We start from the raw sequence: 25,228 nt of genomic DNA, 5'->3' as shown, positions 1-25,228 counted from the left end.
CACACACACACACAAGCACACAAGCACACACGCACACAAACACAAAGAGAGGGAGCCTTTGCAATCAATCAGCATTTTAATGGAAGAGAGACGGAAATAAGTTATTGAGAAAGAGGGCAGGGTGTGATTTATGTTGAGCTATGATGTATGTTTTCCCACCAGTTTATTTTTTCCCCTTTTAATTGAAGAAAGTGGTTGTGATGGTGGCCACACACAAAGTAATCCATCAACTGTGAAGGGAGCCCCCTTGGACTTTTGTTTTTTTTCTAGTTTTTTGGCGTTTGTTTACGTTTTATGCACTGTAATGTATTAATGGCGGGGTCTTGGACCCAATTACTTTGTCTTTTTTGCATGGCACTTTATTCTATTGAGTTAATGTCTCCTATCATTTACTCGTTTTTTTTCTTAAACCAAAGCACTGCAATCCTTCATTTAATGTTTGAGATCAAATGAGCATATGAACCCATGTTGTCCACTATGAGGAGGAGCATGTATAATAATAATAATAATAATAATAATAATAATAATAATAATGTATTGATGTCTGCGAAGATAACGGATCAAGGTTCCAAATTAAATCCCCTTTAGCAGCTATGTTCAAAAGAGGCTAACACTTGGGTACACACAAAAGCTAAAAGCTAATGGAGGCTAATAGACAAACAAACAGGGGGTGATCTGCCAGGGACCTACAATGTGTTCGGAAGAAGAGAGCTGACTTAATAGCACATTCTCTGTGCACCACACAGTGCCTCCCGTTCTCCACCTACCTTATGTCTTTCTTTCATTCTGCACACACCTGTCCCATACGGAAATGGTGGGACCTTGAAATCCCCTTTCAAGCCAGAGACATTTATCATTTACCAGAACAAGTGATGTGTTCCTGTTCACGATCTGCGTCGGTGTGCTGCTGGCGAGGAGATGTTTTACCCGTGATGCTTTAGAGTAGTTTGGTATGGCCTGTAACCACGGCTACAGTAGCTGTACTCACGTTGTATAACTTGTGCACTTAACCCTTCCCTGACTTTTGCTTTTGTACTGTAGCGATGACTAGTTGTTTTGGACACCTGGTGCTTGTCTCCTGAACAACCATATAGTATCACTAGCTTGGTGTGAGCAGTTCCATGGCCAGGAATCAATCAATAGGGTATACTGAATGTTAATTATGTTTAAAAATGAATCATATATATATTAACCAAACCCTTATCACAAAGATCAAAAAGCCTTTGAGTGGTTTAAATTGTATCACAATGCTGTGCTGTGGTTGAGTGGTCCGGGTCTTGGTCAGAGAGGTATGCCTCAGGCCAGCCAACCTGTTTGTGCATCCAAACCTAGAAGGGAGACATACAATGTGCAATTTAGACTACTGTTGAAATTAGAATACTCTACCAAGCCTTAACCCAAACTATTTCATAATTCTTCACAATTACAAGGGAAGTTGTGAATTGTATTTGATCTCCAATGATGTCCTGGGTCATCTTAGTTTACTAAACCTTTGTAACATGGTTTATTACTCTTGATATGTTAGATGTATTACATAACATCTTAATATCTTAAGACCTTTGGAACAGATGATTTGTACTAGACCTTAATTATGAAGGATGTGTTGCACTTTTGTTTGGCATGTGTTGAACATGCTGTAATTCTACTGAACCATTTCCACCGACGTTATTCCCCAGATGTTGTTAAAATTGTAGCGTTGTAACTTAACAACCGAAATCATCAGAATCATTATCCCTTTATAACCCACCTGAGCTCCACCTTACAGTTAAAACAAACGCTTTAAATGAGTTATTTTTACTTTTAAAGTCCATCACTCGAAAGCAAACGAGACCAGTGTTTCTTTAAAGCGGTTTACTTGTGCACAGCGGTCTATATTTGTCTAGCGATAGATGACTTGATGCTTTTTGTGTTTGAAAGGCTTATAAAAAAGAAAAGAATGAACGACCATTGTGGATCAAAGCATGCGGGTCTGATTCTCTTGCTACACCCCCCGTTGGCCTCTGTCCCTCCCCCCTTCCCCTTACTGTCCCTTCTCCATTCGCTTGGATACCTTTTGCTTAATGCTTGATAGTGACGCAATCAACCCAACCTGCTCCCCTACCCCATGCATCCCATAATTCCAAGTGCTGCTTGTAAAATACTGCTCTCTCCACCAATACCTTGTGATGATGACTAACTGGAAAAACCTTCTTCTTGGCTTTGTCTTGCATATGAAACCAAAACTGCTGTGTCAGGTCCTATCACACACACACTCGCACACACACACACGCACACACACACAGACGCTATTATTAACTCTCTCTCTACTGTATCCCCATCTCTCACCCTCTTTCTATCTCCCCATTGATACCCATGATGAGTAAGAAACCAGCCTGTTTATTGTGTCACATGTCCTCGCAGTGCTGGATTGCTGAGCTCGAGTCGGACTTGCACGTTTCAGGGCTGGTGCAGAGGGGATGGATGTCAGAGGGTCTGGTGGGAGCGGTAGGTCTGAGGGCCCTCGCCACAGAGACAGGAGACTGTATACCAGAGGGTGTGATGGGAGAGGCAGGTCAGAGGAGGCCCCTGCCCCAGGGACAGAGGAGAAGGCAGGGGAGGGATCCTTAGTCTCTGTGCTCATGTTTATGTGTGAATGTTCAGGAGTCCTCTGCTGGTGTCTTATTCTCATGTTTGTGGACCAGTAATACGAAAATAAATTGTTGAAAAAAATGGTTTAATCAAGCGAAATAAATGTGTTCAAAAACTTGCAGCATTTCCATGGTGTGTGTGTTTAGTTTTTCTGATCTCTTGATGACTTATCACCCAACCCCCGGACTTTAAGGACACAATTCCTTATTTTATTTTATTCACACACAACCCGACTCAACTGATAGATGCATTGACACATCATTTGAACACCTTATGCTCTTTACGTTTATATTTATTCTAGCCGATTCAGCTCAGGACAGCCTGTGCACCCCGGTCTCCGGCCCGTTGCAGTTGTGAAGTCTTGCATTATTAATAACACACTCCCGACGTGAAACACTCAAGCTCCTCCAAGGAGACTAATCCCCTCAGAGTAGACGTAATCACCAGCCACTGTGGCAATACAAAGCTGTAGGACTAACCACCAGCCACTTTGCACAGTACGGATTGGGTTACGGGAGACAAGACACGCCAAGGGGTTTTGGTTTTTTAACCCTTTTTTTTAGGATAGGAGAAGTGTATTAGAACATAGGTTTAAACAAATTCATTCTTAATGTGTTTATGCGTTTCTACTTCCCTTGACATGAATGAACATATTACATTTTGTGGTTTTACAAATATTTCATTAAAGTTTTAAATTTTTAAATACAATCTAACATTATACAAATTCAGCATTTTGTTTATTCTACAACCACATTTATATTAAATACACTTCTGAAGACAAAAGAAGCATTATATCGCAGCATGTGAGTAGATATTTCTACATGTGGATACATTCTCTCTCTCTCTCTCTCTCTCTCTTTGGCCATTTTTCTTTCTATTCCTCTAATTTCTTCTGACACTAATCATATCCCCCATTCCCTGCCCTAGTATTTATTCCAGTTGTTTCTAACGTATGTAATCAGTTGTGTTATTTGTCACCCTATCCTGGGTGTTTAATTATGCACACTCAGAAGGCCCCCCATCCAGGGTTTACATACTGCTGGTGCTTCTCCTTAGCTCTGGTGGGGGTTCAATTGATGGCAGCCTGCGCATGACGAGGTCCACACCAATCGCTCTGTCCGGCCCGCTTGTGCTTCTGCACACCTTGTCCTTTAGCCTGCAGGCCAGCTGATCAACTATACGGGCCTACCGTCCAACAAGGTAAGTACCATAGGCATGCACACCTACAAATAACTCCCATTGATGACCCACTTTAATTCAAATGTATTATTTGTTTGTGTAATACTTTTTGAGGGAAATTACATTCCAATGAAGGAGCTCATATTTTTTAGGCCCTGTTAATATTCAAAGCATAATTTCAACATTAATGTTGTCATGTTTACAAAAATGATACCGTTATTACTAAAAGGAATGAATGAATGCATGAAAATACATCAACCATGGGCAAAAATAATAATGATGTGGAACCAATTCATAATGTAATGTATAAATTCACTGAGTTATCAGATTCTTTAACTTATGTTATGTGTCAACATTAAATATGATAGGAATGAAAGTAAACAAAGGAAGATAGACAGTAGGGACTGTAAAAGGTTATGTTTAGGCATCAACACCTTACAATTAAACAGTATACATGTCCAACCTTGTTCACTGAAGATGCTTGGCTTGTATCTTTGGCAACACTTGTTGTGTTGGTAGAACATATTGGTTCCAGGGTGGATTGGGTAATCAAGGCAAGGTAATTAAGACATTCTGACATTAGTGTGGAGCTGATTGCGAGTGGCCGGACGGATTGTGAGGGAATCTCGCGGAGGGCGATGGTTATCGGAAGCAGCAGATCATGTCACGCTGAACTTCCACGCACTTCAGGTGGGGTACGATACAGTCAATGACCCGTCTCCTGTTTCAACTGTCTGTCCTGCACGCCAGGCACGGTGCCACACAGGATCTGTACATTAACACGGCTTCAGCCATGTGTGCCTTCGCTGGGGGTGTGTGTGTTTGTATGTGTGTGTGTATGTTTGGGAGGGGGGGGGGGGGGTTGTGTGTGTGGGGAAGTGTTTGTTTGTGTGTGTGTGTGTTTGTGTGTGCGGGGGTGTGTGTATGTATGTGTGCGTGTGTGTGTGTGTGTGAGGGGGGGGGGGGGGGGGGGGGGTTGTATTAGACATTAAAGAGATTACTTTCAGGCCTCTGAAACAGAGGAGTGTGTCCTATTTCCCTCCATCTGGATAAGTCTTTCAACCGTAACGGTTGTACGACAGTTTTGTCTAATCTACACTATTATGTCATTGCTTTGGCTTTTGGGTCATGATTATGATTATACCAGGGTACTAACAACTTGATATTTGAATATGACAAATTGTCTGGATATTGCATGCTATTTAGCATTTGTGTATGATTTGTGCATTTGTTTATGACACATTTCCATGATGAACAAAACAATTGTCCTACAAAACAATAAAGCTTCACTGGTTAAGTCATGGTGAAATGATAAACAATGTATACCTCCTTGTTTTGTTTCTTTTTTGTGGTATGTTCCCTCCCTAGACACTGGTGGAACTTGAGAAAGCAGAGTGTTCCTCCGGCCCCCCGTGCGGCATGGAGAACAGCAAGGTGAGTGACGAAGGAGTGGGCACCTACTGTACTGTGCACTGAAGCATCGGGAAGTCTGCATAATGGAGAAGCCTTGTTCAGCAGACGTGTACCCACTGTTCACCCACTGCATCCAAAGACTTCGAAAACATCAAATTAAGCTTGATTAGGATTAGTCGCATGTCCCATTTCCAGCAATTCATTTCAAGGAATTAATTATTTTCTGAATCTGTCCAGATTCCAGTCCCGACGAAGCACACGCTGTATTTTTTTTATTCTGAACAGCATTTCCTCACCATCACTGCGTTGTGTGTGTGTGTCTTTGGGTGGGTGCGTACGGGTACTTGTGTGCGGGCGGGTACTTGTGTGCTTGTGTCTGCGCGTGCGTGCTTGTATGTGCATGTTTGCTTATGTGTGTGTGTGTGAGTGAGTGTATGTGTGTGTGTGTGTGTGTGCATGTGCGTGCATGCGTGTGCTTGTGTGTGTGTGCTTGTGTGCGCGAGTGCTTGTGTGTGTGCGCCTGATTGTGTGCATGCGTGCGTGTGCATGTGTGTTTGTGTGTGTGTCCAGCAGCCAGTGAAGGAGGTGTCCCCGGTCCCTCGCCAGCCCTCTGTATGCCCGACCATAAAACACGCCTCGGGTTCGATGCAGCAGGTGCAGATGGCCTCCTCGGGTGAGACAGCCCTGCTCCTCATTGATATCGGCATCGACCTGGTGATGTCATGATGCATTGACCAATGACAAATGTCTCATTTACATTTACATTTAGGGCATTTGACAGACACTTTCATCCAAGTGACTTACAATAAGTACGTTGGTCATAAGAAAGAGAAAAAACAATATATCGCTGTCGTTACAGTACAGATATTCATAGAAACAAGTGCCAAGCACTCACTATTGCTAGGATAAGCCATTCAAATAAAGATAGCTAGAATAAGACACTACACAATGCTAAGTACTATTTTAAAGTGCCTCTCATGTCTATTAAAACCATAAGAGTTATAATTCGGTAGAGGAGGTAGAGACTCAACTTAAACAAATTGTTTCAGTTTAGACCCCTGCAATATAAGTCTGGACAGCCTTACATCTCAAATGACACACATTTCAGATCGTGTGGGAGGGCACTTCCTGTAACGGTAAACAGAAGTACATGTTTTCATCGGCTGAATATGAACGCATGACGTTCTCCTTCCAGTGGTCGGGTCGTTCAACCTGCTGAGGCCCCCAGACCAGGACTACACCTTGTCGTCTCAGATGAAGGCCATCCGGTCCATGAAGCACGCTGGCTTCACCGCAGTGTTCACGGGACAAACGGTGAACCAGGTGTCACGTCCATAATGAGGCTGACAAGATCTGTAGGGAGATGTACAGCACACATTCAAGATATAACATTGCAGAAACCGTTTTCATGTCTGTTTTTGTTGTTCATGCACGAAAGGCTGGATTGAATGACATAATGTATGTTGTTGTAGGATGTCCAAACCCTGTATGGGCTTTGTACATCATGACGTGCCATCGCAAAAACCGCATGTATTTCGGACGTATGGTAGCATAGGAGTGTTATTGATAGTAATGGTGTTTTGGTCAGTGTTTAGAAAGTAATCGTGACTTATTTGTCATGATGTGGAGACATTGACATTGTTAATTCTGACACAGCGTTTCTCATGCGAGTCGTGGCAACACAAAGTTTAGATTGGGCTAAGCTTCTGTGTTTTAAGTTTGGGGGAATTATGTTACTACTCCCATGATGCATTCTAATGTACAAGCCCTGTTCCTTGCTGAAACCCTGACAGAAGCCGGACGCTGAGGAAGAGCTGTGGCAGGGGGAGGTTCCGATCGTGGAGGTCATCCTCGCCGACATCGACTCCCTGGTGCCCACCCACGATGAGGCGGGCCAGCCCATCGCGGAGTGGAAGAGGCAGGTGATGGTGAGGCAGCTCCAGGTACGACTGGGCGATGAAGAGGAGCAGAGGAGGGAGGTGAAGGTATGTTCTGACTAGCCATACACGAAAGGCTGGCTACTTCTGCTACCTCAATCAGATAATAAAGAAGATATTAAAGAAAGGGATGTGGAGATGAATTCACGACAATAACATAAACTGTGCATGGGTGCTGATTGACCAGTCCTAGTCATTGACTTGCCAAAGGTGAGTCAATTTGTCGGTTATGCTGTCCTTGTTCCCGCAAATAAAAACAACTTGACCATGTTTAACCCCAGTCACAGTGCGGTTTCAGATTGACAATGAGCAAACAACACATGAAAAGCTGCACATTACACAGACTTTTTACAGGCTGTTTGTTTCTGAGCTTTTCTCCCTGACAGTTCATGTGTAGTATTCAAATCTTGACAATAGCATATACAGCGCATGTGTGGCCATTGACCAACCCTGTCTCCCAGGCCATAGCCGACGGGCCCGTAGCAGTGGATGGCTGGAAATACTCCCAGACCCACAATGCCATCCTTGGGCCCTTCGGGGAGCTGTTGTCAGAGGAGGACCTGGAATACCTCGAGACGCAGATTGAGAAGGTGTCCGTCCAGAAGCGCTGCCAGGCCTTCGAGTTGGAGCTCACCAGGCTCACCGAGGAGCTGCGGACCGTGCTGCCCGATCCTCTGGTCAACGTCTCCCTGAACAAGGAGGCGCTGAAGGAACCGATGGACCCGGACGGACGCCTCCCGCTGCCCGCGTGGTGCGGCCGCGTCACCGAGATCGTCAGGAACATGTCGCAGCTCCTGTCCCATTTGACCGGCGTCCGGGAGGGCGGCGAGAGGAGCACTGCGGAGGGGTTGATGGAAGGGGCGAGGGGACCGCGGGGGGTCCGAGGCGGCTCGCCCGGTCCGGGGCTCGGCCGGGACGCGGGGCGGCGGGGTGTAACGGGTGCCCCGGTACCTGCGGAGGCATCCGCCGGGTGCAGGATACCACACGTTGGGATGGCGTCAGCCTTCAGCCATCGCCTGGAGGCCCACGGGCAGAGCCGAGCGCAGAGGGAGAGGGAGAGGGCGGAGCGGGAGATCCAGCAGTCCGGAGTGTCGGTTCGAGAACTGCGGTCGAACTTCGAGGGCAAGCTCGGAGGGATCTACCCCTTTGCCGGCTTCGTCGCTGACGCCGGCAAACGGGACGACCGGGGAGGCCAAGGAGCGGATGAAGCGACACAAAAGGCGCTGTCCGGATTGAACAGCCACCACAACAACAATGTAGACCTAACCGTGAGGCCCTCCGTCGGGGAGCACAACGTGGTCACACCCGTCATGGAGACTGGGAGCTTGAGGAAAGAGCGTATAGTTGTGCTGTTCCTCAGCCACTGGAAGAAATCGGCGTACGCCATAACAGTGAGAGCAGCTAGGCGGAGACAGGAGCAGGGGCCAGAGGCCGACGGGGTCCAGGAGCTAGGGGTCGGCCAGAGAACCACCATGTTGCAGTTCTGCTGCCAAAGAACCGCCGTGGACAAGATGCTGCATTCCTGGAGGAACATCCGCGCGGAGACGCCCGGGAAGGCCGTGGCTTCGGCTTCCCGCCGGACCACGTACTCCCCTGAGCAGTTCCTACGGGCGTCGGACGGCGTCGTCGCGGCGACCCACGACGACCTGACCCTGGAGCTCTTCATGCTGGGCTACTTCCGCATCCTGGAGCAGGAGCTGCCGCCCGAGGAGAGGAAGATGAGGCACCTGCTGTGCTTCGAGGTGTTCGACCACGTGGGCGGCTTCCCCTGGGAGACCGTGCGGGACTTCCACAAGGCCGTGGTGCGGGACGTCCGGGCCGGGCGGCGGCGCTGGGGCGACGGCTTCGAGGACGTCAAGGCGCGCTTCTTCGGCGAACCCTCGGCCACCCGCGGAGACCCCCTCGTCCCCCGGGGGCCCGCCGCCCGCATGGAGTCGGCTGACCAGCGTAGCAGCGAGGCGGACTTCTCCTGTTTCAGCAACGGAGACATTTGTAAATACATCGACCGCAGCTTCGCCTTCTGGAAAGAGAAGGAGGCGGAGCTTTTTGATTTCGCCCCGTAGTCCGCAGTCATCCACGCTGGCTTTATTGGGTTTTTTCTTGTGAGTGATGATATATATTTACGGGATTAGTAGATGGTTGCGTTGATTTTTAGATCCAAAGTGTATTTGTGATATGTATTATGATTTAAATAATTTAAATCCATAAGTGTCCATTATATTGCCATGCCTAGTGGTGTGTTTTTGTGTGTGTGGATGTGTTTTCGATATATCTCATTTTATTTGAAGTTCTACATGTCCATGAGATACATGGGCCTCATCACTGGAGGAGACTGTCATCATCAATGGCCCTGTGACAACCGCTGAGCTCATCACACATTCTCACGATGCCAAAACAAGCATGATTACACTGCCACCGGCAGTCAATGTCTACGCAAACACACACACACACAGACGGACGGACGGACGGACGGACGGACACAGACAGACACACAACATGCATTCCAGAAATACACGTAAACCTTAACAATCCTTAAGGGTTACGCGACTGATTATTGCTGGAGCTCGCTGTTACCAGGAAACGTTTACTGCACCAGCGAAAGTCAAGTGGTTGATGACTGCTGCCACTGAACTCGATAGCTTACCACAGCAACCAACCCTTTGACTAATGGGAATTTAGAATTGCTGTAAGAACTGTAGAGGAAATTAGCTGTGTGTTGAAAAATATGTTGAAATAGAATTTATGATCAAAATAAAAATATATGCAGAGCACTAGCAGTGCTTTTTTAGTAATTTTGATATTATAAAAGCTGGGAATACATAATGTTGAATGAATACGGAACTGGAATACGAGACTGAATTCACATGTATTAATAACGAGTAACATTATCAAGCGGTGACTGCAGTCAGGAACGAAGGAATGTACTATGTCGAAGACAACGCTATACAGTAGGCCTATATGAAACACGATACATGTACACACACCCACAGAATATATGACACAACTTGTATTAACAATACAATAATAACAAAGGTTATATAAGATGCAAGAAACGCGCTAAATTATTGGGTTGTAACCATTGCAAAAAAGCTTGCAATGGTTTATGGGATGAGTAGTTCCTCACTCGTTTGCAAAATATAATGTTGGCCTACACAGACTTGTGTACCTTTGGCCATTCTTCAGTTTTCCAAATTATCATTTGGCCCCGGATCAAACGTTTTATGGTCATGACTACCTTGATGAACGACTGGCTTGGTTCCAGGCTTAAAACTCTTTTTGTAACGATTTTACGAGAAGTGAACAGGGAAAATGTATGGGAAGTTGACTTCCGGAACCAGAGTTGTTCAAAAAGGGGGCGGGCACTGTTGCGCTCTATAAAAGCATGGTTTGACTACAGTGTCAAAGTCGGAAGTATTTGATCTTGATTGATTTTCTGCGTCAGTGTTCCTACCTGCTCCACCTTATCGATGGCTTCATTGGCGTGCCCGTTCTACCTGCCCGGTAAGAAGCCCAGCTATAAGCTATACTTCATTAGCATGACCTTTAATGTATATGCACAATTAGCTCCGTGTGTTCGACGCCATACACCATGGACCGCAATACTGTTTTAATTGCGAACGCTGCAACAGCCGAATTCTTTTGAAACGTTGTCGTATGACATAAATAGCTACTATAATGCTAGGCTGCATAGTTATACAGCTAATGTGTTTGCCTTTTTGGGACCGTTCTTTAAAAACATAACCACGAGTGGTGTGGTGCATATATAAACCATGTAGGTCTAAGGTCTTATTTAAATCCATGCCCTCAACCAGGGAAACCGTTTGTTTCCCTGGTGCTGCCTGCTTGTGTCCTCGGCCTGAAATGCTGACCTCTTGTGGACATTTAGCATACATTTGGTAAATCTATACCTCCCGAAGTGCGTGTTATATTTCTGTTGTATGTTTTCCAACATTAGCTAAACTGGACAAAGCCGTATCTTCTCTGGATTGGCTCCTGGGTAACTGGGAATCAGTCGAGCCCGGAAAGGGGTCCTACCCCAGCCTGAAGGACTTCCGCTACACGGAGGATCTTCACTTCGCCCAAATGGGACAGCCCATCATCAACTTTATGTGCGTGTGTTTTGTGCTCATTCAAAAACAACGCAGTAGGCCCACTGCATTTTTATAGGGTTCATTTTAGGACTTGCACAGCTGTCATAAATAATAATAATTATGTCTACTTTTATGTACCAGTCAAGTGCTCAATGGGTATTCTCTTCACACGTTAAGTCTACCCTTTATTGGCCCTGGTATATCAAAATAGCAGACCCATAATTAGTGCTATGAGCAACACTTGTGGTTGTCCTATGACAACCATTTTTCTATTGCTCTTTTTGGTTTATTCAATTGACTGATTTTTCGTTTCATCTCTGGGCTTGTAAAAGCACAGATGACTCCATATAGCATAAACCGTGTGGAAGGGGAGTGGTGGGTAGCTAAAGACGTCGGTCTAGGTTTCTGTGGCGCCTGTGTTCGCAGGTTCAATGCCTCCGATGCAGAGACGAAGAAGATACTTCACAGGGAGTGTGGCTTCATCCGAATGCAGACGGGCACCAACCGAGTGGCGTTCATCATCGCACAGAACTCTGGTACTTCACAACGTTCCTGATTCAGAATAATTGGCTCACATGCAATAGTGCACTCCACGTCAACATCACATGGAGGGAGTTTGACACCCATCCAAATATGTGTCGACCCTCTTTTGGAAAGATGCATGCATCTGACTTTCTTTTGTCAGTAGTTTTGGGCTTAAAGGTGTGAGGGTGACAAGCCATTAACAGCTGTTTGAAAATCTGTGTTTTAAGTGGCATAACAAGTGGGCGTGTCCACCTAGCTGTATGATTGATGGATAAGCAACATTTGCTACTGTCCACTGGGTAGGCTGGCGGACTGATCTATCCAGCACAAATCTAGGTGGACACTCCCACTTGGGATGTCACTAAAACACAGGAAAAGGCAGCTTTTCAAACGGCTCGTAATGGCCATTCACCCACACCAGGTGGCAGTATATCACCCCTTTTAATCCAAAATCTCGGCTAGGCCTCCAAGACTTGGTGAACGGTGACTGTTGTATCTATTGTGTACATGCTTCAGCTGAGACTCTGTGTGCAGGACTGGTGGAGGTTGAGGAGGGGGAGCTGGTGGGAAAGAAGCTGAGCCTACATACACAAGCTCTGGCCAGGCCATCGTTTGCCAAGGAGCCCCACGTCAAGGAGGTATGGCCGCAGTGTGGACGGTCTAACGAGCCATAAATTGACCCATGTGACTCTGGCTTGTGTCGGATGGCATTATATAGCTGCGTTTGAGCTTTGTGTATGACTCCGTCTTAAAAGAAACCTTGAACCATACCTATTCAGCTTGGCATTCTCAATCCATTCTATATATTTTTCTTCATGTTCATTGTATTAAGCCCCTTGTATTGCAATTTTTCACAAAAGGCGATGCATAGAGTTTGATTTAATCTTACCAGTAGGGTTTCATTAATTATAAAAAAAAAATCCTCAGGTCTCCAGAGTGTTCCAGCTCCAACCAGACGGGAAGCTGGAGCAGACGCTTTCCATGTCAACGGACAAGCAGCCAATGACTCAGCATCTGCACGTCACCTACAGTCGCTTGGCTTGAAGCAGATTGGTTCTAAAAGGAACGCCACCTTCTGTGTTGGTGCTAAACAAAAAAAAAGACCTGGTCTGTAATTTATGTGGCCGGTAATGGAAGATCATGCAACATTATTCCAACCTCAAAACGTTGCTTTGCACATTTGTTTATGGGTCATGACCAGGGATTAAGGAGAACAGTTCATGCACTATTGGATGGTTTGTTGTTCATGTATAAACATGTTTCAAGACTTCAATTCATTTTGCATGTAAATTGCATTTCGCTGTTCCCTTGGCTGCCATACGGTTCAACACGTGAACAGAATGTATTTAAAGTAGTGTTTTTGAATTTCTATGGTTTGGTGTTCTTTGCAATCAAATAAAATATTTGCTCAACACCTGTGGGGTTTATATGGTCCAATTTCAAGCGGTGAACTTTGGACACAAGTGCAGTCATTATTCGGGTGCTTTACGAAGTGATAACTCGCTGCATGGAGCTTGTTAAAAATTTGATCTTGACCTTTTCTCAAGGGAGCTTAATACAGCCCTGTGACAGTCCTTACACATGACGCACAATAAGATGATTGTATATCTAATTCCATGAAGTACAAAATATGATCAGCGCACAGACCTCCCAATGCCCGGCTTAATGGTGTTCCTGAATCCTCGGGACGCCAGCCTTCCGAGTTGCACTTGACGTAATTTCCGGTCTCGAAGCATTTATTGCGTTCCTGTTCGTCTTTGTCATGAAATTGGCTAGTCGTTGGGTATAATAGCCTCTATAGGGAACAGCCCGAAAACAACACGACTTTACATTGTATTACACGCACAGCAAGACCATGCAATGTATACATTTACCGGAATAAAGTAGCTATGTAATCAAGCGTGAGAGCATTTAAAATGACCAACGTGGTTCAAATACAAAAAGAAATCTCTTCACTGGCGCAGCCATTTTGTTGAGAACTTCATCACTGCTCTCGGTCTGCTCTCAGATTTCCGAAAGATGAAGACAAGAGGGCGTGCCTCCGAGAAATGCCGCAAGAAAGCTGGGGGATCTGCGAATTTCAACTCGGAAGTCTGGCGTCCGAGGATTGAGGAACACACCATAAGTATAAGTGAGCCAATAGAGCTCGACAGTGTGATTCCGGAATTAAAAAATAAATTCATAGTCTCCTATGAATAGGCATATACATGTACAAACACACACACACACACCTTCAGTCAGAAAGCAATTTTTCTCAAAAAACACATCTGTTTAGTAACGGTACGGTCCTATTTCACCACCTGAATCATTGTTGAGCTATGCTAAACTTAGACCACTAAATCTCCTAGTGAACTGATCACCATCTTCCATTCTAAGACCTCAGCTGCCCTTCATCGTCCACTGGGCTCTTGGCTGGCGGGGTGCTCATGGGGTTTTCGGAGACCCCTTTCAGTGAACCCCCCTGGGTTTGTTTTGGAGCTCTCTGCCTCTGTGTGGTACTCTGTATTCCACACTTCTTCATGGGCAGCCCCTAACAGAGGCCTCCAGGGGTCCATGGTGACAACACAATGATGCAAGTCAAACCACTCAGCTTTACAAGTTTGTGTGCGAGTTTGTGTGTGTGTGTGTCTGTGCGTGCGCGTGCGTGTGTGTCTGTGTGTGCGTGTGTACATGTGTACGCGTGTGTGTGTCCCTGGGTGTCTGTGTGTGTGTATGAGTGTGTGATACAGCCAAGACTGCTCTGTTCTACGCCACAACAAAAAGCCTTGCATGTTGATGTCAGGGTATGAACTGATATGATTGATTGGAGTGCATGTGGAGGTCTAGCATCAACTGTGTAAGGTCAACAAAAGGTAACGCTTCTACAGAAAGCATTAAGGCCCAAAAGGCATGTTGGTGGAAGAAGGGTTGGCTCTTTACCACATGGAGAGTGTATCGGAGGAACAGGGGCCTTGGGGAAAGGGAACTGCCCCCTCATCACCCCTCCTCCATAGGGGACACCAATCTCCCTAGGAAATAGTAAAGAGATAGTGTGTGTGTGTGCTTGTTTTTGTGTGTCCGTCAGCTATTGACACATGCTTCATTTCAGTACATCCAAATGCCAGGGTGGATGTGACACATGTGTTCGAGAGCTTCTCTGCTCCATTGTGGCACGAACTCCTTCTCAGGCTCAATAATTGATGGCCCCTGAACTCTGAGCCTACGTCACGTCGCTTTATATAGAGTGCCCTCCTTGCCCCGCTTGGCTGAATTATAGAAGTATGTTCCCTGCCGTGGTGGTGCTCCTTCAATTTACAAATTGGTATGACGTTTGGTTCGATCGCATGTCCATGCTTTGTCTTTTTGTACAAAACAGGTGATATTTATATTGATTTTGAGTCGGGCTATGCTGCAAGTCACTGCAATACACTTCTGAAACAACCTTACACTCTGAGTACGCTCTGAGTGAGAACACAGCTTTTCCTCTGATTCTGCATGACAAGATATGTGTATATTTAAAATAAAAATGGACTTAAAAATAGCATCGGTGCTTCTTTTTACCCGGTTCCCTGTCCCTGTGTCGGTCATACTGCTGCAGCTTGGACCGTGTGTTTTGCACTGTGGAGAGGAGGACAGCGGAGAGTACTTCTTACAATGTGACACCAGCTGCAGCAAAAATTCCCAGCAAACTCCCAAAACCAAAGGGCATCTGTTAATCTTGCACAGTGCCTTTTCCCCCTTCTCTTTTATTCGTTTTTGCCCACGTTTGGTGTAAAGGTGGGTCGGGGGCGACAGTAGCTCAGGAGGGAGAGCGGGTTGACTTGCAACCAGGAGGTTGCTAGTTCAATCCCCGGCTCCTCCACGAGTGTCGAGGTGTCCCCGAGGAAGGCACCTAACCCTAACTGCTCCTGAAGAGCTGGCTATCTCCTTGCATGGCTGACCGCATGAATGGGGGAATGTTAGGCAATATTTTAAAGCGCTTTGACTGGTCACCGGTTAGAAAAAAGCACTGTATAACTATGGGTGGTTGGTCTGGACTCCAGCAGTGGTGTATGTTATAGCAGATCTTCTGGGCGGAGACAGCAATAGTGGCTGGGCCGGAAACCAGAAACCACACGGGGTTGAGAGGGGTTGTTTCATGCTTCGTTATGGAGCTCTTCTGCAGAAAGAAAACTAATTTGCGTAAGTGGATGAGGCTTCCAGAAGGGCAGTTTAATAAGTGTGTTTTTACAGTTGCCAGTCTACACAGTGTTGATGAGGAGCCGGTGGCAGTAGTGAGGGGACAAGATGGATGGTGATAGGGTTAGGGTTAGTGAATAAGTGAATGAAGAGAGTCATCGTGATACGTTTAGGGTAAGCAAATAAGTGAATGAAGGGTTAGTGAATAAGTGAATGAAGAGATTCATGGTGATATGGTTAGTGAGTAAGTGAATGAAGAGATTCATGATGATAGAGTTAGGGTTAGTGAATAAGTGAATGAAGAGATTCATGATGATAGAGTTAGGGTTAGTGAATCAGTGAATGAGGAGATTCATGGTGATAACGTGGTATAGATAAAAGTAGTCAGAATATATTTGGGGGGAAATGTGGTGAGATATTTTCACTGAAGATATTCTCCTCTTATTCGTCTTCAGTCACACTTCATGCTGTTGTGTTTTGTCACTCCCCGCTGCACACCCCTCTCCTCCGCAGAGCTATCCCTAAGCAGAGCTTTGGGAGTTGGGCTTGGATGTTCTTTGATTTAGGAGGTAAACGTCCCAGAAGTCTTTGTGATGATATTCAACCTGTCACTTACGTGATCGGATTTTCAAAACAGAGCCGTTATTTTACTCCATGAAGAGCACTCACTGTTAAAAGGAATAAGTCATGTATTAATATATATTTAAATGGCAATGGCTTTAACACACATCAAGTATTGATACTGCAGGTTTCCCTGTGGTGGAATATTTAGCACGTTATTTTCATAAACAACACATTTACAAAAACGACACATTCAAAACATATATATATTTTCATCAATGTTGTAATCCACACTTTATTATTGTTTTCATGCTGAAAAGGACAATTTCCTGCACTGTCATTGTTTGGATTCATGTTTAACCCCTGCAGCCTGTGAGGGTCAACCCATAGATGCAGCCCGTATGACAAGGACAAACTCCGACATGAGTCCAATTAACACGTTTAACCAAAACCTTCTCGGCCGTATTGCTGCCGAGTCGTCATCACGTCATTTTATTAGCTTCTTCGGCACACACGGGCTGTCTGGCTGTGGGGTCGATACTGTTGCTTGCAGCTCACAGATTTATCCAGGACGTCAACATTGAACTCACCAAGGTGGGACAAGAGTCCCATAAATTACATGGAAATAATATACTCATAAAGTGATATCCACATTCTATGAGGATATTGTTTCACGTTTACATGTGAATGGCGAGTGAGCAAATAAACATTTGTACTTAAAAGTAGCGGTTGGGGTATGTTTCTGGACGTGTAGGCCTATATTATATGGTAGGCTTTGTAAGATTGTTTCTGTTGCTTTGTATCTTTTAGAATAAATACCTGAGAACAAAAGTGTGTTTACTATTTTAAGATAAGATAGGCCTAAGATACAAAGACTTTATTCTTCTTCTTTATTCAAATATTCATGAATTTTTTAGTAAAAATAAATACATCAGAAATACAGAAATAGCCTACACCAATAAGATAAAATAACAAGGAATACAAAACGGCCAAAAAACAGCAGATCACACCCATACATTTTTAGTAACCCATTAAACTCATTATTCGATTAGCAATTCGAATAAAAAACAATTTCTACGTGATGGGGAGGAAAACGAACAGAAAGGTAAGGGAATGAAATAGTTGAGGTCGTGCTGCGCATGCGTACTAGCTACCGAAACTGACAGGGCGATGCTGAGCTGCATTCCCATCGTTATACGAGGCGAGGAGGACGTATCCCCAGGACGTTAACAGCGCCAGAACCCCACAAAATCCAGGAACATTGTAAAATAACCGCAGGAGAACTCAATCACTACCATCATGTCGGCTGGAGGTGACTTGGGGAACCCTCTGAGGAAATTTAAGCTGGTGTTTCTAGGAGAGCAGAGCGGTGAGTCGTGCCTCCAACATGCACCGCTTCTTGGGGGGGGGGGGGGGGGGAGGTTGGTTGTCATATCAAGGCAAACAGGCGTATCTTCAAGGCCGATGCCTCCGATCCTTGTTGGTTTTAAAGTTTAAGGTTGATCCTGATGTCGTTGCCCTGATTCCACACGTTTCTACCCCGCGTGTGCGGTTGGCCCATTCTGCTTGCGGCGAACGGTATTAGCCAAGGGGGGGGGGGGGGGGGGGAAGCTTAATGCAACCGGAAAACACCCCACACGAGCCCCGATCCCACTAACAGTAAAGCACCCCAACATTGGATGCGACAATAAGGTTGCACAGCATCCTCCCTTTTTGTTCTGATATGTGCGGTCCGTTATGGATGCAAACACTGAATCCGATTGTTTGGTTGCAGTCTGCTGCAGTGGCCGACAAAAATAACTAGAAATTTCATAAAAGATGATTAACGTCAGGTTTTCAGCATTCACATCGTATATCACAGTGCATGCCCTAGATGCCATCGTGAGTTTTTTCTGCTGGTTTTTGGGGGAGAGATGGAGAAACGCTCCCCATGTCAGGTCGGGACACACCCTGGTTGGCCGTGTCTGGAGCATCCTTGAAGCTCGCTGCTGCTCGATGCCGTCATTTGGCGGCTGGGCAGCGATAAGAAACACAAAAATGTTATTAAAATGATGTCCCACCAGTAGATTCGCATGTTTGACATGTCACCTTTTTTGTTAGTTGTTTGGCATGAATTCAAAACAACTGATTTCGGGTGAGCAGTGATAAAACGCACCCTGAATACGTGGTCGGACATCTATACGAGGCCTACATATAATGTCCTCCAAATTAATGAATGGAAATAATAGTCCATGTATGGTGTGTGTCCGTGTGTATGTGTGTGTGTGTGTGTGTTTGTGTGTCTATGTGTGTCTGTGTGTGGTTGTATGTGTATGTGTGTATCTGTGGATGGTGTATGTGTGTGCGTGTGTGACTTTGAATGTGTGTGTGTGTGTGTGCGTGTGTGCGCGTGTGTGTGTGTGTGTGTGTGTTTGTGTGTGTGTGTGTGTGTGTGTGTGTGTGTGTGTGTGTGTGTGTGTGTGTGTGTGTGTGCGTGTGCGTGTGCGTGTGTGTGAGCCTGCATGCGCGCACATGCGTGTGTGAGTGGGCCGCCGTCACAGCCCTAGACTCCACTACAACATGGACTCCACGGACCGCATCGACCGGCACAAACCATGTATTCGCCCCACACACACCTTCCACGTACACCGTCCCCCGGCCCGGTGGACGCTGCTGCAATGGTGCTCTCCGTGGTGCTGAAACCAGAGGGAGCCCTCGCCCAGCCACCACGGCCCATTGGCAGCTCTCAACCCGGCCGCTGTCTGCTGCTGACACCCAGCACAGCGGTCTCTTACTCAACCACATCTTTGGTGATGTTGTATAAAATGGCTGGCCGGTTGCATGGCACCCAGGTGGATGCTCGTCCTATGCTAGCCCGCTACATCACCTTGGTTGGAAGACACAGGTCACTGCATGACGAGGATGCCGTACAACTCGATTGAATAACTCATCACAATGGGGGTTATGGATAAGGCGACGTGGTTATGGTGAATTGAGTGTCTTAAGGATGTCATAAGGTGGGCAAAGGTTGGGGTTGATGTTCTATTGCATTTATTGTCAGAGTTGTGTTTTGTCTTATCATCCTGTGTGTGTGTGTGTGTGTGTTTGTGCGTGCGTGTGTGTGTGCGTGTGTGTGTTGTGTTGCAGTGGGGAAGACCTCTCTGATCACCAGGTTCATGTATGACAGCTTTGACAACACGTATCAGGTGAGCCCATGAGGTAGACTTGTACTGATTAGTCCAATCAGGGCACAGGATTACGGCCTCGGACACAATTTCTCTTTGAGGAATATACCTCCATAAAATGTGTGACTCATGTTTCTCCTTAGAAGATATAATGGAGATAGATAGATCAAATTCGACATCCTAGTAAACGCATGTTTCTATAGGTATGCCTTGGGTGTGTTTGGTACATTAGATAGCAGAGCAACATTGAATGCACTCAACAGATTTGATTGATTTGGTGTCCGTTTGCAGCGGGCCAGATAAAACGTCTGTGGAGAGCTAGCTAGCTGCACTGTAGGTCAGACACATTCTGCATACGGGTAGGCCAGGGAATATACAGTACATTCACATGTAAACGTGAAACCATATCCTCATAGAATGTGGATATCACTTTATGAGTATATTATTCCATGTGATTTATGGGACTCTTGTCCCTCCCTGGTGAGTTCAATGTTGAGTCCTACAGTATACAAGTAATCTGTCATTCCCATATCAATTAAGGTATGTGAAATATTCAGTGATTGACTGTGCATGCAGTAAAATCGAAATTACTTTTGCTCTTCAAGCTTATTGAATTTCAGTGTTTAGGTCTTACACTTGTCATGATTCAGTAGAGAGCTGCTCTTTGCTGTAATTTTCTATTTGTTCGCCTGTGTCGTTGTATTTGCGCTCGTGTTGTGTTGTATTTGTGCTCATGTTCTGTTGTATTTGTGCTCATGTTGTGTGGTATTGCTGCTTGTGTTGTGTTGTATTTTTGCTCATGTTGTGTTGTATTTCCGCTTGTGTTGTATTTCGGCTCATGTCGTGTGGTACTTCTGCTCTTGTTGTGTTGTATTTCTGCTCATGTTGTGTTGTATCTCTGCCACAGGCCACAATTGGTATTGACTTCTTATCGAAGACGATGTACCTGGAGGACCGAACAGTAAGGAACCTTGTTTGACCTTTCCCAAGAACACATGTTTACACAGATGTTTAGACTCCTAAATGTATGCATCTTCAGCACCAACCTGAACTGTACTTGATAATCAGATGATGTAATCAATTGGTAGTTATATTAAAACTGGGAAATATTCGGACATATCAAGCAATCATTTTACTAGTTAAAATGCTGTATTAGTCATTTTGAAGTAGTTTAAGATCAGGGCAGCCACTAGATGATGTGTGCATATGTGTGTGTGTGTGTGTGTGTGTGTGTGTGTGTGTATGCATGTGTGTTTGTGTTTGTGTGCGTGTATGCGTGTGTGTGTATGTTTGCGTGTGTGTGCGTATGTTGTGTGAGCCTGCGTGTTTGTGCGTGTATGTGTGTGTGTGAGCCTGCGTGTTTGTGTGTGTGTGTGTGCATGTGTCTGTACGTGTTTGTGTGTGTGTGTGCATGCCTGTGTGTGCGTGTGCATGTTGTGTGAGCCTGTGTGTGTGTGTGTGCGTGCGTGCGTGCGTGCGTGCGTGCGTGCGTGCGTGCGTGCGTGCGTGTGTGCGTGTGTGTGTGTGTGTGTGTGTGTGCGTGTAGGTAAGGCTGCAGCTGTGGGATACTGCAGGACAGGAACGATTCAGGAGCCTCATCCCGAGCTACATCCGAGACTCAACAGTGGCTGTGGTCGTGTACGACATCACCAGTGAGTCTGTCTATCTGTCTCTCTCTCTGTCCCACTGTCTTGTCTGTCTGTCTGTCTGTCTCTCTCTCTCTCTCTCTCTCTCTCTCTGTCTATCCATCTATCAACTCTATTTCTCTATCTATATCAATCTATCTGTCTGTCTGCCTGCCTGTCTGTCTGTCTCTCTCTCCGTCTCTCTATCCGTCTCCCTTTCTCTTCGTCTTTCTCTCTCACACTCTCTCCATCCATTAATCTCTCTATTTCTCTATCTCTATCTATCTGTCTGCCTATTATATTATATGCTATCAATATTTTGGTCTGTCTATTCTATTCTATTCCATTCCATTCTGTTATATCTATCTGTCTGTCTGTCTTTTAATCTATCTTTCAATCTCTCTCCTTCCCCTCTGTCTGTCTGTCTGTCTGTCTGTCTGTCTGTCTGTCTGTCTGTCTGTCTGTCTGTCTGTCTGTCTGTCTGTCTGTCTGTCTGTCTGTCTGTCTGTCTGTCTGTCTGTCTGTCTGTCTGTCTGTCTGTCTGTCTGTCTGTCTCTGCCTCTCTCATAACCCCGCTACATATCTATCTTATCTCTCTGTCTGTACGTCTGTCTAACCTGTCCTCTCCTCTCCAGACGTGAACTCCTTCCGGCAGACCTTTAAATGGATCGACGACGTGAGGACTGAGAGGGGCTCTGACGTCATCATCATGCTGGTGGGCAACAAGACAGATCTGGAGGAGAAGAGGTGCGGCCGGTTATCTGTCATCGATTGCTCATGTCTGTTCCCTGTCCACACTCACAATGTGTGCATGCATACTGTATGCACGGGTTTCTTTCATGAAAGGGTGAGGTGGGTTTTGAGCGTTACAGTCTGTGCCCTGGTCTCCATGCAGGCAGATCACCATCGAGGAGGGGGAGCAGAGAGCGAAAGAACTCAAAGTCATGTTCATTGAGACCAGCGCAAAGACAGGCTGCAATGTAAAACAGGTGCGGCCCCATCCTCTCTTCAGCACCGTGTTTCGGTTTTTATTTACTTCTGAGGATAAAATGCAAGTAGGTTTGATTTATTGTTGGTTAAATGTTGCCCTTCCCCCGCCTCATTCGTTGTTTTCTTGTTTATTTCCATCATCGACGCGGGGCCTCAATCCGCCTGTAGCTGTTTCGCCGCGTTGCTGCCGCCCTACCTGGAATGGAAAGCTTGGACGATGCCAACCCCGAAGGCAGTATCCTTTATCAGCCAGACTCAAAGTGCGGACGGCCAAGGCTGCCAAACACACAAGAGAGAGGGGGGAGAGGGACGTGAGAGATAGAGGGAGAGAGAGGGAGAGAGAGGGAGAGAGAGGGAAAGAGAGGGAGAGAGAGGGAGAGAGAGGGAAAGAGAGGGAGAGAGAGGGAGAGAGAGGGAAAGAGAGGGAGAGAAGTACATTTAATCTCATAGTTGCTTCTGGCTCCAATACTAAGAAGGAGCCCAGCTAGCCATTATCCTTCTTGTTCTGAAATACACGGAACCTTTTTACTGAGTCAGTATGACACGACCAGCATGTGAGTGGGGGCTGCAGGTATGGTAACAGCGCCATCTAGTGGCGTACCTCAGAGGTGATCGCTGGTTGGGAGCTCGGATGTACTTGTTCCCTTTATGTGGGGCTGGGTCTCCAGACAGCTTCTCCAATATTAATGACTTACATTTGGACTCACTATGATGAGATGAAACTGGACATTTAAAAAATCAATGTGGCACTCTAGTAGCTCATAATTGTGACTTACTACGTTATCTGCAATCTAGCCTATACAGCAAACAATCCCTATTTACACTCAGTAAGTGTATATTGTATGCAAACTGATTAGCAAGCTATGATACAGTTATACATCCATATTTATAAAGGAACTTACCAAATGGGTACATTGATCATATGCTGCTGCATGTGAGACGTGACAATATGAAATACACTGGGACACCAACTCAAATCATTAATTATTCATGTTTTGTGATGTGATGATATGGGTTCTGGATATGGGCCTTCATAGAGCGTCAAATCTAACATTTCAAAAAACATCTGTAATAATGTTTATGAGACAAACAATTGTACCTATTTTTTTTCCTTAACTCTTCTGTTCTCCAGTGATTGACATCAAGCTGGACAAACCAGCAGAGCCGACCGTCCCCGAGGGCGGGTGCTCATGTTAGTGCAGAGCTGCTGATTGCACAGCTCCCCCTCACACCATAGGCTTGTTGTGTTGCTTACTACTGGTTAGCTGCCAGTCAAATTCTCTAATTGGATATGGGATCCGGGCCTTGTGTCTGATTGGAAAAAAATCTCACTTTATCTTTCAGTCTTGTTCAGTTGTAAAATATTGTATACTTTGTCAATATGTAAGTGCTGGAAAGAAAAACAGGGGAAAGATTCATTGAACTAAAACAAAAACAACAACAAACTAAGAGTTTTGGCTGATGAAAAGGGGATACAAATAGGAGTTCTTTTCGCCATTATGTTTTGTATTTTTTTATATATAAAAAAGGTAAAGCACCAAAAATGATGCCTCACCATAAAAGGAGAAATATTCGGGTTAAGCCATTTTTCCAAGATGGCCGACGACCACATCTGAATGTCTGCAGCACGCATGCACACCGATCTGATCTACGACCTCTCCACCTCCAGAGTATCTCTCCCTCTCTCTACCCTGATCTGATCTGTGACCTTCCCGCTTCCAGAGTCCGTCTCTCTCTACCCTGGGAAGGAAAGGGTTGGCAGAATGTATCAGAGAATGTTCCAGAGCCTTTGGAGGCCTACCCCCCCCCCCCCCCCCCCCCCTCCCTCCCCCCACGAGATTCAAATTACAGTTGGTTCCACCGAACAGTAGCAGTGAAGATATAGTGACACTATATATATATATATGGGTTTAACTTTTATACGACAAACTAGTCTGTGGTCAAAGAAGAGTAACAATAATAATAAGAAAAAGAAAAAGAAAAAAAAAGGATGACTTAATATCACACACTTATTTCAGTTTCCCCACCACCCCCACACCTACTCCCAGTCAATCCACACCTACTCCCTACCCCCCCACCACCACCCTGTTCCCGTAACACATTACTGAAGATCCACTGTAATGCACTGCACTGTATATAATAATGTAATATGTATGTTGTGAACGTCCCTCTGTAGAAGTGGTCCTTGTTCACCAGTATGAATAATGTAATAATGTTTAATGATTAATAAATGACAGATTAAAGGGCTTCACTCTCCTAACCATCAACACTAAGTGGGACCAAAATGGTAGATTATTTGAGTGCTCATCCTTTTTCGTTTTCATCCGACTAATGTGGCTTCAAAGCTTACCTAAACATTTTTTTATTCCACATACGAAATGGTTCATTCCCAGAAGAGGTGTTGCAAGAGCTTCCATCAAAGGTTTAGAAACCAGTAGGCCTACATAATTTATTACATGTGATGTATCAGCGAGTTCTTAAAATGATACAGCTCCTAATATTAACGTTGGCTATGATCTCCAACATGAACCGTGTCCTGGTTACTCGCCGGGGTTCAGCGTCTTTAACGTGTGTGTCGGGTTCCCTGGTGGACCCGAACGGACCGGTGATTATGGCATTAGCTACACCTGTGTTTGTTCAGACAAGAGGTAATAGCCTCCCTGCCTCGAAGGAGGCGATTCGTTTCGCAGCAAAAAAACAAACGATGCAAACAAAATCACAGGTAGGGCAATAGAATGCCAGTGTGGCTTATTTAAAGCTAATCTTATCCAAGATTTCCTCTCTGGGAATTGCTTAAGTAAATCTTAACTCAGAACTTTTAATTAAAAGACTTTTAGGCTGAAAATACATTATGTATTATGTTTTGACAGATAGATCTGTTTAATTGTTATACAAGATATTCACAATGTGATTTATAAGTAATATTTATATATACATATACACAGCAGTTGAAAGGG

General features: G+C 45.3%; 2 protein-coding genes across 2 annotated transcripts; both read left to right on the top strand.

Moving 5' to 3' along the window:
* The first annotated feature begins 10,499 nt into the window (after nucleotides 1-10,499).
* On the top strand, nucleotides 10,500-13,187 carry LOC132462644 (peroxynitrite isomerase THAP4-like). The gene is made up of 5 exons (XM_060058280.1): nucleotides 10,500-10,658; nucleotides 11,113-11,266; nucleotides 11,675-11,784; nucleotides 12,308-12,411; nucleotides 12,701-13,187. The coding sequence occupies exons 1-5, from the start codon at nucleotides 10,625-10,627 to the stop codon at nucleotides 12,815-12,817; spliced, it is 519 nt and encodes a 172-aa protein (XP_059914263.1). The 5' UTR covers nucleotides 10,500-10,624; the 3' UTR covers nucleotides 12,818-13,187.
* Nucleotides 13,188-17,635: 4,448 nt separating this feature from the next.
* On the top strand, nucleotides 17,636-24,544 carry LOC132462643 (ras-related protein Rab-6B-like). The gene is made up of 8 exons (XM_060058279.1): nucleotides 17,636-17,861; nucleotides 19,619-19,677; nucleotides 20,564-20,617; nucleotides 21,203-21,308; nucleotides 21,917-22,028; nucleotides 22,177-22,270; nucleotides 22,440-22,506; nucleotides 23,404-24,544. Exons 1-8 carry the CDS (start codon nucleotides 17,792-17,794, stop codon nucleotides 23,466-23,468), a joined length of 627 nt encoding a protein of 208 aa, XP_059914262.1. The 5' UTR covers nucleotides 17,636-17,791; the 3' UTR covers nucleotides 23,469-24,544.
* Nucleotides 24,545-25,228: the final 684 nt, after the last annotated feature.

Source organism: Gadus macrocephalus, chromosome 8, assembly GCF_031168955.1.
Source record: "Gadus macrocephalus chromosome 8, ASM3116895v1".
Lineage (NCBI taxonomy): Eukaryota > Metazoa > Chordata > Actinopteri > Gadiformes > Gadidae > Gadus > Gadus macrocephalus.
The sequence above is the reverse complement of the archived record's forward strand: the minus strand, read 5'-3'. Positions and strand labels throughout refer to the sequence as shown.